Source organism: Camelus dromedarius, chromosome 1, assembly GCF_036321535.1.
Source record: "Camelus dromedarius isolate mCamDro1 chromosome 1, mCamDro1.pat, whole genome shotgun sequence".
In the NCBI taxonomy this organism is placed as follows: domain Eukaryota; kingdom Metazoa; phylum Chordata; class Mammalia; order Artiodactyla; family Camelidae; genus Camelus; species Camelus dromedarius.
Window position 1 is genome coordinate 66,807,587 of NC_087436.1, and position 15,173 is coordinate 66,822,759.

The 15,173-nt window shown below is 33.2% G+C and overlaps 1 protein-coding gene across 4 annotated transcripts in view; it reads right to left on the reverse strand.

Annotated features, from left to right (window-relative positions):
* The window catches only part of EPHA5 (EPH receptor A5), a 309,727-nt gene that overhangs the window by 83,589 nt on the left and 210,965 nt on the right, over nucleotides 1-15,173 (reverse strand). For all 4 annotated transcript variants that reach the window (XM_031469750.2, XM_031469727.2, XM_031469736.2 and 1 more), the window contains one exon: nucleotides 1,432-1,556. In XM_031469750.2, coding sequence (XP_031325610.1) covers nucleotides 1,432-1,556 — 125 coding nt within the window. The remainder of the gene's footprint in view (nucleotides 1-1,431; nucleotides 1,557-15,173) is intronic.

Genomic DNA, 15,173 nt, shown 5'->3' on the forward strand with positions numbered 1-15,173 from the left:
CCTAGAAAGAATATGTAGATAGCCCCATCCTCCCTGACATAAACTCTACTGTTTTATTCTCTGTTGGGTCTTTACACTGGTAATTGTTGACTCAGTGATGAAAGAAGCAATTTTTTAAAATGCTATGAATTACTTCAGTGTGTTTCACTGTATTTACATACACTCTTTTATCTATGCATATATACGGCATGTTGAATTTTTAAGTAATTTTCATCAATGGGATATCAGTATTTCTCATGATATGTTCGTATTAGTATAAGCGGAGCCATTTATTCCCTCTTTCATTTCCAATGTCCTAGCTTGGACAATTTCTTGGGTATTGCAAAGTAAGCTTTTGAACTTCCTCCACCCATCTTCACCCTTCCTTAAAAGAAAAGGAGAATGTCTCTGGGAGTTTGGGAGAAGCAACTGGATAAGTGTGGCTGAGCCCTTCCTTCCCTTGTCTTTTGGGATTTGCTTCTCTGCATTATGTCAGCAATCTTTACCACCTTTACTTCCACAGGAACACACGTCTGGGTCAGGGTCTTCTACTCACCTCTTAGAGACTGGTTTGGGCACTCATTTGTCTTTACCTGGTCAATTAAAACTCAAGTTGTTCTAAATAGTGTATGTCACTCAGATCTAGACTGTACAAAAATCACAGTAAAATGGGGGTGGGAGTTGGAGCAAGACTCATGGTGTCTACATATCTAAGCCAAATGCTAAAGTCCAGCTTTAGAAATTATAAATTCATCCTTAGCTTCCATCTGTGTTATTCCTTTACCAATAGCTCATCTGGTTGTGGATTCAGAAAAGAGGGAGAGGGATGATTACTGCCTTTAGATTGCAACAACTGTTACGGCAAAACATGTTACAGTGGACCTGGGTGCCAACTCAGGGAAGGCGACGAAATCAAGAAAGTAAAGACAATGTGAAGCACACATTTCCAGTTTTATGCCCTCAAATTTTAAAATAAACTGTATGCTACAGTGTTAGATTTTGATTACAGATTTTTTAAACTTACACAGTATATGTGTATACCTCATCTGCTTATACTTCCTTAACAGTGTAGGTATTATGCAGGGTTACTGGCCATGAGAATGTGTTTTCCTTGTAGTACACTGCAGTCACTACTGAACATTAACAACTTCAGTGTTTGGGACACACTGAAGATGTCCTATGATGTCATCTTTTAATGCTGTGAACCCTGGTTAAGCTGATGCTAGACTATAGGCAGTATTCTGGCAGTGTAAACTATTTGGCAGGAGCAGAACACAAATAAAGTGCTCCCTGTACATTTCTAGCTTCCATAATCATGACTGCAGATCAATTGTCATTGATCTACACAGAAAATTGCAACACGCTTTTATTCAAATTGGATAACTGCAGTTGCTAAAATTAAAAAAGAAAACAGAAAGACAGAAAGGACATTCTTTATTCTGTTAGTCCCACCTTTTCAAAGTATTTGATTTCATACTCCAGGATGATTCCATTGGGGCGATCTGGCTCTTGCCAAGACAAAGAGATGCTGTTTTTTGCAATCTTCCCCTTTTTCACATTGGTGACTGGAGAGGGGGCTGCAAAATAGTAATGCAGAGTAGCATGATTAACAGGGCCTTGAAACAACAACTGTGTGTAGCATATATTAGCATTCTTGAAAAGTGGCATAATAAAAATCTCAAATAATTAAATTTTCTTTTAAATTGATAGCAATTTAACTTTACATAAGTTTTTACAGATTGCAAAGTGTTTTAAAATATAAGTCAACTAATATTCTGAGAATTTTCCATAATAAAATTGTAGTCACATAGACTCTTAAGTCCACATTTTCTCTATAAAGTTTCGAAACACAAACTATCTTACTTTTTATAGAATAAAGATGTTCCTGATGACCTTATATATCTTCTATGTTTCTAAAATTTGTGGACTCTGTATAATATGTCACATTATGCTAATATATACATAATTATCTATATTACCACATTTTCTCAACATTAAGGCTCTTTGCTTATCATTTCTTATATTTGAAATCATATGGGTCCTATAATCATTAACACATTCATATTTTAAATATAGTGAAGGTTTTCCTTCAAAAATATGCTACTAAATATGTGGCCTATATTGAAAACCATAGTAAATAAAAGAAACATTTTCCTTCATTTCCATTTCCCCCAAATATTTCATTAGAAATAACAATCACTTGTGTTCATTGCTGTTTGCCAGTAACTATTAAATGACTACTTTTATGATGAAAAAAGAAAAAAATAGTCTATTTTGGATATTTCTGAATGTTTTGAATTCCTACACATATGACTATTTGATTCAACATTCAGTTTTTTCAATCTGCTGATTATTTGTATAGGCTCTGGTATTGATACCATAAAGAGGCCTTGACTAATATTTTTCTTGATGTAGATGACCTTCATTTTTGTAGTTTTCAGCTTTTATAGAAGACACAGGGAAAAAACCATCATAGATTAATAAATGGTGTATATATATGTATGTATGTATATATGTGTGTATTTGTAGGAAATAGAGAAGTAATATATAATATATATGTATATTATATATAATGTACATATAATAAGATAGAAAAGATGTGAGCAACAGTGAGTGGTATATAATCAGAGGCTGAGACCTCCGTGAACGGATGAGATATCTGGTGAGATTAAACTTTGTATCTGTGTTATACATATGAACATATATATATAGTTTCTAACTATTTTAACTTTCAGCATTGTTCAGACAAAATAACACACTGTAATTTGTCATGTTTAATTGTTTTTCCACTCCTCAGAAAATCAAATCAGAGGCTACAGACAGTAGGAACAAAGTTTAGAACTGTTTGGTGGGTACAACATGAGTGTGAAAAGCAGGCTGGGGAAGAGGCTCATCGTTTAAAAACAGGAACGAGATCAAGTCACGTCTCTGCTTAAAACCCTCTGTGCCCCTGTCTCACTGCAGAGTGTAACCCACATGTGGACTGCAGACCAGCATCTACACTCCCGCTCCCCACATCCTCTCTGACCTCACCGCCTCCTGCAACTGTTCCCCAGCAGCTCTGCCCAGATGTCTGTCCTTAGGCACTTCAGACGAACTCGTACTCGTGCCTAAGTATCTTTGTATTTGCATCCTATTGTTTAGAGGGGCTTCTCACCCTGACTTCTCCAGGGCTGTCTTCACCTCTGAGTTTCTTCCTGAGACCTTTCCTGCCTACTCTGTCCCTCAGCCCCCCTCACCTTGCCATGTTCTCGGTTCCTTCAGTATTTTATTTTTCCCTTTAGCTCTTGCACTTGTACCATCTGATATGCATCTTAATTCTATATTTGCTTTTTTCAGTCCTTTCAAGTAGAATGTAGTTTTTATGAAGACAGGGATATTATTTATTTCATTCACTGCTGAGTCCCTAGATCTAGAACAGCACCATAGCAGAGGAGGGTCCAATAAATGTGTATAGAGTAAATGACGGGTGGTAAAAAATCAAATATAGGGAAAACTTTAATTTTTAATTATTTATTCTGTCAACAAACTCATCTATGAAACTCAAGGATGAAGTATCTTTTAATAAAATTAAAATAGAGATAGATATAACCTATTAAAGCAAAATTAGTTAACTGTCTACTATTTTATGTACCCATAATAGGGTGATAATGACTTTCATACTGTAATTTGTAGTTATATTCTATTAACCATAGAGCTTTGTGGTATTCAGATTCAGAGGTTGTATAACTTCAGCTTTATCCTCTTTTCTTAAACATGTACAGTTCCACAAAGTTTTCTAGAGTACTATAGAACACGTATGTGTAATGTGAAGCCAAAATTGTCTAAAGGTAGTTTTATTTTATTTTTTATTGAAGTGTTGTTGATTTACCATGTTAGTTTCAGGTATACAGCAGAGCAAATTTTTAACATATACGCACGCACACACCCACCCACCCATATTTCTGGATTCTTTTGGATTATTGCTTATTAGAAGAAATTGAATATAGTTCCCTGTGCTATACAATAGGTCTTTGTTGTTTGTTTTATATATAGTAATGTGTATATGTTGATCCCAAACTCCTAATTTATCCCTCCCCCTCTTTTCCCTTTGGTAACTGTAGTTTGTTTTCTATGTCTCTGAGTCTATTTCTGGTTTGTAAATAAAATTGTATCCTTTTTTAGATTTCACATATAAGTGATTTCATATGCTATTTATCTTTCTCTGTCTGACTTACATCACTTAATATCATAATCTCTAGGTTCATCCATGTTGCTGCAAATGGCATTATTTCATTCTTTTTATGGCTAAGTAATATTCCATCGTGTGTATGTGTATACATATATATGTATATATAAACATACATGTATTCCTATATATATATATATTCCATTGTATACACACACACACACACATACCATAACCTATTTATCCATTCATCTGTCAATGAACATTTAGGTTGTCTCCATGTCTTAGCTATAGTAAACAGTGCTGTTAAGAACACTGGGGTGCCTGTGTCTTTTCAAATTAGAGTTTTCTCTGGATATATGCCCAGAAGTAGGATAGCTGGATCATATGTTAAGTCTATTTTTAGTTTTTTAAGGACCCTCCATACTGTGCTCCATAGTGGTTGCACCAACTTACATTTCCACCAACAGTGTAGTAGGGTTCTGAAGGTAGTTTTGAAATTGCAGTTTATTTTCTTCCATGGAAATTGTACTTGACTGGTAGTTATTACAGTCACACTTCAGCATAGGTTCAAAGTCCCTACTGATGTCCTTGGGAGGGAAAAGTCATGCCATATTCAGTACTGTGGACAAAGTATCCAGAAGGCATGGAGACAGAAAAGAGGAAGCTGTGGGTCCCCCAGTTCACCACAGTGTTTGTAGCAAGATAGCAAATTTACTGAAGTAGAAACAGTACCAGAGAATTAAGGAAGACAGTGGAATTTTTAAATGTATTTTGTTCAATAGTGAAAATCTTTATGAATTATCTTAAATGATAAATTACAGTTGCTTTCCCATTACCACTATATATTTATTGTATGATACTTTAGTAAAAGATCCAGACAAAGACTGCCTTTAAAGTTCTTCACTCATTTGCTATATTGCAGACATCCTCATTTTGATTGATATATTTCTTATAGATAGCTGTCAGTTTTCACTTAATAAATTGATGGTGTTGCCAATTTTCTATTTATAGTTGCATTTAACATGTATATTCCATGAAGGCAGGAGTTAATTTGGTTTAGTTCACTGCTATATCTCTGGTACTAGAAAATTACTTGGCACATAGTTATTTCATAAATATTTGTCAAATGGATGCATGCAAGAATGAAGGAGTGGGAAATACACACATCATCAGGTATCATTCAAAACTGAGTTTGTCTCACCTTACATGCATATACTAGGATCTTATTAGTTGGGGATTTATGCTTTATTTTAGAACAATTCTTTAATAAAATAATCAAGCATTTCAGTGTGAAGTTATCAAATAAATATCAACTCAGACACAACCAGCTTGAAGGAAAATTCTTTGCAATTTACATACATTCATCAAAGTTAAACATAAATTGTGTAGTTTTCAAAGACTGTTCAATTTAATAAACACTAATGTTTTCCAAACTTAGTTTCTCAGAAAAAAAACAGTACCCTTTAAAACATGGTTCAGAATGGAAGGAGACCACTTCTCAGCTCAGAGTAGGTCAAGGATTATTTGCTCTGCCAAACCATCTCTGCATCATCTGATCAAAGTGGGGACACTGACAGCTCCTGGGGACAAAACTATGATGCCCAAATTATGACTGGCAACACTATTTTCTCACTGTAAAGTATTTTACAGATCACATGCAATTAAAATAGCTGTAACAAGACCTGTCAGCATCAGGACATGTTTAATTTATCTCATTTATCTCCCTCACTAATACCTTTTACTCATTCTTTATCCACTTGACCTCTTACGAAGTAAGCCTGGAACAAAATGAGAATGATGACTTAGAGCTGCCTGTAAAATTGTGCTAGATGATGTTAAATCTTAAAACTACGACTGTCCTCAGGTAAGAAGAACAGAAATACTAGAGAAATCAAGTTGTGAACAGAACAAAATAATTCACAGAACTTCTAAGTTTCACCTTCTGTATATGTGGAAACATTTCAAAATGTTTCTGTATTGTAGCTTCTATGTTGGAGGTGAACTTTGGGTACTTATATAATAAGCAAGATATTTATCTTTTAGTAACATTTCCCATTATGGACTAATTTGTCTGGTTGAATTAAAAATCTTAAATTGAGAATAGTTTTATATTTATAGCAAGATTAGGAAGATAGTACAGAGAGACCCCATATATCCCACACCTAATGTTCTCTATTAGAAACATCTTACAACAGTACAGCACATCTTATTAGTTGGAGATTTCACAGTTAATGAAACAATACTGATACATTATTATTAAAGTAGATATTTTATTGAGATTTCCTTAGTCTTTACTTATTATCATCTTCCTAGCACAGGCATGTCATATTACATTTAGTTACCACGAATCCTTAGGCTTCTCTTGGCTATTTCTCAAACTTTGCTTGGTTTGATGACTTTGACAGTTTTGAGGCACACTTATCAGGTATTTTGTAAACTGTGTCTCAGCTGGGATTGACTGGATGTTTTTCTCATGATGAGAATTGAGTTATGAGTTTTTTGGAGGAAGACTCCAGAGGAAGACTGCCATTTTCATTCCATCATATCAAGGCTATAGCAGATCAATATAACTCATCACTGTTGGGTTCACCTTGATCATCTGACTGAGGCAGCCTGATCAGCTTTCTCCACTCTCAAGTTATTCTTATTCCAGTTTTCAATAGTGTACTCTTGGGAAGAAAGTGACTATGTGTGGCCCACACTCAAGGAAGGAAGTGTTATGCTCTACCTCCATAAGGTCAGAGTATCTGCACAAATTAATGTTTATTCAACTTATTTATTTATTTAATCACTTCTTTATATCCATATGGAATATGGACACATGGCTTTTTTATACTTTGGCTTACAATCTAATACATTAATTTTTACCCAAATTGTTAGAACTTTGGCCATTGGTTACTCTTTCAGTTAGCTACTGGGGTATGGCTTCTAGACCCTCTCAGTTGACAAAGTCAGGAAGTAAGTATGTGCATGTTAACTTGTGTACATCTATAAACATTCCTACACAAAGCTATAGTTATATGTGTGTATACATACGTGTATATTAAGCTAAACATGAGTATACACTGATATCACCAGTTATCACATGGATCATTCTAGCCTCTTCACTCTAACTGATCTGCAACCTCCGATTTCAACAGTGACTCCCACGATTTGCCATTCACTTACTTAATTGGTTAATTCCAGTATATATGTCTAGTGACTAAAGAATTGCCAATCTGTGTCTATTTGACTTATGGATAATTACATAATATAGAAATCTCTAACATCTCAATGGTACAAGCAATGATATACAAAACTCTGCTATCTGTTATGTGAAACAGTATGTTGTCCAACTTTTCAAATATCGAACCTAGTTTAGGGCACAGTGTCACCAGATGGGAAGGCATGCATGCCATGGCACAGACAGCTTTGATGTTGAGTAGAAATGGCTTCAAGTCCTTTGGCAAAGAATCATTTCCTAGCTGAGTTACCCTGTTTAGAATACTTAACCTCTATGAATGCATGCTTTATCTTTAAAACAGGAACAATGATGCAAACTTTTTGTAAGATTGAATTCTGATTCTGTATTGCAATATCAAGTATAGAGTAGGTACCAATTAAATGCTGTTTATAGTAATATTAGTTGTAAATATTGACAATTGTTTTAGAAGACTTCAATAATAGATTCTCCATAACTCATTAATCCTTTCAGACTTTCATCAATCAAAATTAACTTCTGAATGCTGGATGAGATCAAACAGCAAAGCACCTATATGGTAAGAATTTTTACTTTTCCGTGTCCAGTGAATTTCACAACTCTACATAAATAAATAGTTATAGGTAAATTTCCTTGATCATCACAGATTTTTTTTAAAAAGCTAAAGTGTTTAATTTTAAGTGTTAACTAAATGACAATAATTCACTTAATATAGACTGATGTCTGCCTCATTATTCAAAAGAAAGCTATCATAATGAAAACATGAAACTTAATCATGTTAAATGGAATACGAAAGTACCATTCATCAGTCCCTGTACCCAATGTTATTTGTGTAGACAAAAATAAACTATAGACTCAAGTATTGGTTACTTGTATTAAAAAAAACAAATAGTACATCTCTATGCTTTTGACTTATCCATGTAAAATTTGAATCTTAAAGCATTGAGAAAGATAAGATAATTTTGAAATCTTTTCAGTGTGTGAGTCCATGAATGTGTTAAAACTTCTCCCACGGGCACTTCTTTTACTTTCCTCCAAAAAGTCCCTCCACGTGAGTAATATATTACTTTATTTATATATAAGTTTTAAAAATACATGTATCTTATATTTAATTCCAGAGGTCAAAATCTGGCCAAGTGGATCATCAATATCTTCCAGCTGGAAGCTACCACTCATCTGTGCTACATCCAGTTCATCATATTTAGGTGTTTCTTGTTATCCGGATGGGTCTGGGCCAGTTTTTCTTAGAAGTACAGATTAGTAGGCTTCTCTCTAGGAAATTCTGACTCAGGAGGTCAGACTGTGGACAAGGATTCTGTGATTTTTAAAGACTCCCCTTGAATCACTTTATCAGTCAGTCATTTTAGGAAGCACTGAAGGCAAATCATACTGGAATCAGTACTTCTTTTAACAAAGTCATATAAACTTAGAAACCTGAGGCTGGAAACTGGATCGGTGTGGTTTTGCGAACTGCTGCTGTCTTAAACTTCTGGCTCACTCTTATTGCCTGTTATCTTTATCTCTGATACCAAATTTTCCTTTCCTCATTTGGAGATTATTTTTCTTACAGTTCACATTTTCCTGATCCTTTAGTATTTTTTTCTGTAAATTAATTTGTTTGTTCATTTATACCTAATCTGCATTAGTTCAACCAGACTATAATCTCCATAAAATTAGAAAACTCGTGTGCCTTTTTCACTATTGCATGCTGAGTTTTTAGAACAGTTTCTGGATGATACTAGACACATAAAAATTTTGATAAGTAAAGAAGTGAATAAACAATTATCTGCATTCTGCTACAATAGGTTTGTTTGTTTTCTAGCGTTTTACATAAATGAAGTCATATAGTATATCCTCTTTTTGATTGGGTTAATAAGGGACATGAGTAATTGTTGGGACAAATAGATATGATCATTATCTTATTTGTGGTGATATCTCACAGGTGTGTAGAAATGTTTAAAACCTATCAAATTGTACTCTTAATATGCAGTTTACTGTATGTCAATTATACAACAATAAAGACGCTAAAGTGTATGTGCATGCATGTGTGTTTGAGATGACAACTTCTAAGAATTTATAACTGCTTGTACCTTTGTTGAAGACAACATGATCTTTCTCCTAATTGGACTACCTTTTCTAAATCTCCCATGCCTTTAGTGATTTCTCTAAGAACGGCCATATTTAAAAACCACAAATAAAAATATATGTGCCCAATGCCCGCTTCGACTACTTATCAAAATGTAAATTAGTTGGAAAAGTGTAATAAAACAATATTAAGTTTTAATTTTAGGAAAGACTTGAATTTATTCTTATAGGCTAGCCATGATCCAAATTTAGTGGCTTTAATAAAAATTCTATATAGATAATTAGTTCTTTGTTGCTTATGTAGACTGAAACATATATTATCAAAATTAATGACTATAATCTCTTGCTAGAGATGATACCTTTGTCTTTGGGCAGGGACATGGAGAGAATATGTCTGTAGGACATATATACAACTATGGGAGTTCCAGAGTTTTGGTAAACGTAGAACACCCTTTAGTTTTCCCTTGTTGCCTACTCTAATCATTGCTCAGCCAACGGAGAGGAAGTTCTGGATGATGATACTTTGATGATGCAATATAAATGAAAGTTGTAAATGTAAGCAAGCTGTAATACATTCTTAACTTAAAATCAATTTTAAAGCAAATAAATGGTAAATGTTTAAATCAATCCATGAGAAGTAGCATGAAGGTAAAATAAAATAGAAAGACATGTGATCAAAATTATGTAGCCAGTGTGTCTGAGACAGACATTATATCGTCATCTATCGTCATATTACGAGCAAGCATTGGGAATATTGTGTCTATTCAAGTTTTCCTTATAAATGTATTTTCACTTATTTGTTGTAGCAGGAAACATCTTTTATTAATACTAGCAAAACTTCCACACTTTCAAAAGTCAGAATCATCTACATATATTCTGATTTTACATTATCGTAACATCTCTGCTTCTTTATATAATTTTAGACCACCTTTTGAAAAATTTCTACCCCAGGGTAAAAAGCAAAAAATGATAGATCTCATATTTTATTTATATGGTAGTGTGCTTAGTGGGGGCAGGGACAACTCCTTAATTGTATGGTCTCCTTCAGAGTGTTGACTGAAATGGACTGAACTGATATGGAAGCAATTAATCACCAAAGGAATGGTTAAAAATGTTTATATATAAAAGAGCTATCTGTTGAGCTCAGTTCATCCTGGGAAATTTTTTAAAGACTGTGTCTTTTTAAAATCCAAGTTATTTAAAAATTGGATTCCAATCATGCATTGGTACCATATGTTGGACAGTGATTTCCTCATGGTTGGTCACTTTGTGCCATTTCTGTTTTTATAATTAGGTGGGGAAACCATAAACATATTTAGAGCTCTTCCCAAAAGTTCAGTTTTAGCTAATGTTACTATTATTATTATTAAAAATATGATCCATGGAAAGTAATTTTTCTACAGCTGCCTCATATTAAGCCAAAGTTTAGACAGAATTTTACCTGTGTGTACATATATATGTGTGTATGTGTGTGGGTTTAAAGAAATGTAGTTGGAGATAAGCCCTTATTTTATTATATTTTAATATATGTATATATAAATATATATATACACATACCTATTTCTATATATATGTATACGTATACATATAGAGAAAGTCATGTGCATCTTTTACAGCTAGTTTAATGAATCTACATATAATGATTACTCTGCCACATTTGCTTTAGAGTACCTATCAATCATTTGAAGACAAGAAAATAGGTAACTAGAATTCCTAAGGTAAATGAGAAATGTAGTTACTGATTTAAATTATAAACATATCTGAAATTGTCAAAGTGGAAAAGTGGGGCAGATATTTTAAAATATAGGCATGTCTATTGAATAGTATATCATATTTTATATTTCATATATATAGTATATAAATTATACATATATATACTTATTCTATACTTAATATGTATTTATCACTAGGTTTTCACTTGATATCATCAGACCAAGAGAAATAACTACAGTGCATTCCTGCCACACCTGTTATCCATGGTCTCTTCTAAAAGAAAAAGGCATTTTTAGAGGTTTCTTTCTCATATAAACACTCAATCTGCTCATTCAGACAAAACCTACAATCACTCCATCTTAAAAGCCTGCAACTGGATGTTTTGATATATGATCTCAGTGAAGTTTCGAAAAGACCATTTCAAAAAAACATGGCTTTAAATGTCAGTACCTCTAGAGAGATGATATTCTCTTTAATAAAAAGAACCTATGAACTGAAATGTCCCATTATGTACAGTTTGTTTTTTTCAAAGACTTGAAAGTCATAGAGATATTGAAAATTAATTGTTTTCAGTAGGAAATAAAAGAAACTTAATTGCAATGAAGTAATTTTTGATGTGATTAGACTTAATGGTATTAATCATATGCTTCAAATATTGTCTTGAAGTCATATTGACAATGATGCTAATTAGAAAGGAAAAATGGCAATAATAAAAATAGAAAACTATATCACCGGCATTTATAGTCAACGTTTTTCTGAAATAATCATGCAAACTATAAAACAAGTATTAAATGTAACAATGTGTAAAATGACACGTGCCTCTTTCTGGACTAACCTCATACCAAATAAACTACCACAGAATTTTTTTCCATTTATACTTCTTATTACCTATAACAGAATTTTTGGTACACAAAGTGGCCTTACTATCAATGACTATTTAACCTTAATCACAGTATCCCTCCTATGAGAAATAGAATTTAAACAATTTTTACAGTATCCTTTTAGAATCAAATGAAGTTTTATATAGGAAATAACATGGCACAGTTGGAAAACTTTAATCAACACAATATTCTTCATATACATTATATCCAAGGGAATATAGTCCCATATATAATTTTCAATATTATTTATCAATATTAAACCTCAATTCTAGGGTATGGCAATTAATTTTATAGGTGGATAAATAGTAATTAGGTCAATAAACACACTCTCATAACTCATGAATCTCATAACTCATGATTCTCATAAGAAGAAATTAATCTCTTACAAATCCACATTACGTAAAGTCTTGTTAACCACAAATAAGCCACTAACAATAATAAAGCCATTAAGTGGAAATTTTAATTCAGTTCTTAATTACTTCAAGATTTTCACAATATAAACTAATCTGATCCAGCATTTTAAAAAGCAAAATAAACACATTATAAATATAAACAACCTTTTTTCCCCTTTCGTACTTCCTAGTAATCTTATATAGCTATATAGCTATATAAGCAATAGGAATTTTTTAATTCAACAAAAATCATGTTAATAAGTTATTTATCTATTGACTCTTCAAAGAACCAGATTAGATTTCTATTATACCATTAAAGTTAAATGTCATCATATATCCATTCCCTAAATATACTCTCTCTCAGGTCACCTGACAAGATTCTTTTAAAATATGAAGTTGTGCCAGTAGAAACAAGAAATTAAACTTTATGGCTACAAAACAACTAAGGAGACCTGAGTAGTACTTACCAGCTGATCTCATAAACACCCGAATTACAATATTTTTAAATAGTAGGATCCCAGCAGCAACATGACAAGCAGTAACTGGAGAAAATACAAGATTGCTGATTACATCTAGTCAATCTTCTAAAGCCCAGAAGGAAGCCAAGTCAAGATATTCTGTTCCAAATTAGTAATGTTATCAGATATTTAATTCTTCACCTTTTACCATGGGACGGATTTTAGTAAATCCAACTTTAGCGAATCCAGTTCTCCAGTGATGGGAAATCTCAGCCAATGCCCAAGTTGCATGTGAGGCCATTTTTTTCTTAGAGTGATCACACAGAGAAATTTCTAAAGCTAACAAAATATAGCACTATGTATCTGTCATCAGAAGTTCAAATTGGATGAGGTTTGTATATTTTGTTCCTCTGGAGCAGTAGTCTGTCTTCACATTTGCCAGAAAAGAAAAATAAAAGTACAAAATTCTAACTATATAATGCGCAAGATGATGCATTTTGTAAAATTTCAGTTATTACTCAGGAAAAACTAAGTTCAAATTTTTACTTTGAGAAATGTTTAACAAATGTTGGCTTAAAGCAAGAAGACAAATACATCCATGGACGAATAGATGGATAAAGGAGCTACTGTAATTACCCGACAATACACTGCATTTATAGTAAACACTATGTGCTAGATACTTTGTAGTCTAAGTACTTTATACACATTAACTCATTAAATATTTCTAACATCCCTAGAAAGTCTCGACAATTATCCTCTTCTGAAGCACAGAAAAGTTAAGGTACTCGTCCAATCAACCCACCAGGGATTGGTATACCTAACCAGTCTTGTATTATTAAGTTTGTATTATTATTAAGCATTACATACTAGAATAATAAAAGAATCCCTCAATAAGAGAGATGTTACACTTGAACATCAGATTATGTTTACGATTACTCAGATTACCTAATTTTTCCTTTACATAAAAGATAAGGCAACTCTTTACTGTCATATATACTGTATACATTCTGTGATGCATAATTGTGTCTACTCTGAGTTGTATTACTTAAAGCAATGGTTTTACAACCATTTAATCTACCATAACACACCTAAAACATAGTATTCAAAAGTATGAGAGCTCCCGACATATACTCCTGTACTGATGAAACCTCAAAATGGTCTTCTGGAAATAAAGCCTAAAGATAAATCACACTTTTCACAACCATTTAGTGTACAAGTAGTGACTGCTCTCCATGTGCTGCACCATAGATAAGATGAACTACAGATTTCGAACAATTCTGTGCATGGTAGATGCAACTCGGTCTTCTCTACCACTCAGATATGCATATGTAAATTATTTGAGGCAAATATACAGATAGCCATGAATATCTTCTATTTACGTAGATTGAAAAACACAAATTTCACAAACTGTGATACTTTATAGTTAATAAATAATAACCTGCAAGGCGCTTTGGACAATAGAACGTGCAGCATCTGCATGCAGAGATGTGAAGGACTCCTGTAAATCTCCCCTTCAGTTGTCCCCTCACATCCCTTTCCCTAAAACTCAAACCCTCTCTCTATATCTCAAAACTTTTCAAGAGGCTCCCAGAGCAATAGAAGAGTGGTATCAGAAACCCTCTTCATCCCTTCCCTCATTTCCTCCTTTCCTAGTATCATTGAAAAACTACTATGTCAGAGACTAGTGACTTAGCTGTGGCATAAAACAACTCCACATGTCCTGCAAGTGATCATGAAACTGAAACTATTAAAAATATATTGTTTGGGAAAATATTAGATACCACAGATACAGAACGTTAGACCATTTCTCTCAGACTCTATTTACATGCCTCCAGCCTATGTAACTGTTGAGTATAGGGAGTGGCCTCTTTTATTTTGGTATTCTCTGTAACTAGACAAAGAACCAACAAAAATGAGCCAATCAATCAAGAAGCCAACAAAATTGGAAACTGCTACAAGATTATTTCTGACAAGAAGTGAAGATGCAATATCATCATGAAAAGCATAATGGAATCTTGGTTTTTCAAATCTATGAGTAAAAACTGACAAATGCCATTTTACTATATGGGAGTTTTTATTTAAAAGTCATAAGGGAGTAAACTTGAAAAGAGACTTCATGACAATATATTACAAATTTGACTCTCTCATAAAAATGAAACGAGAATAACCAATTCTTGTGAATACAAGGAGAAATTGGGGCAGGTGAAAATTACTAAGTATTGTGATAAATATAATTTTAATGCACTTTTCAAAGACATGGTTTTACCTAATTGACCATTATAACATCATGTTTAT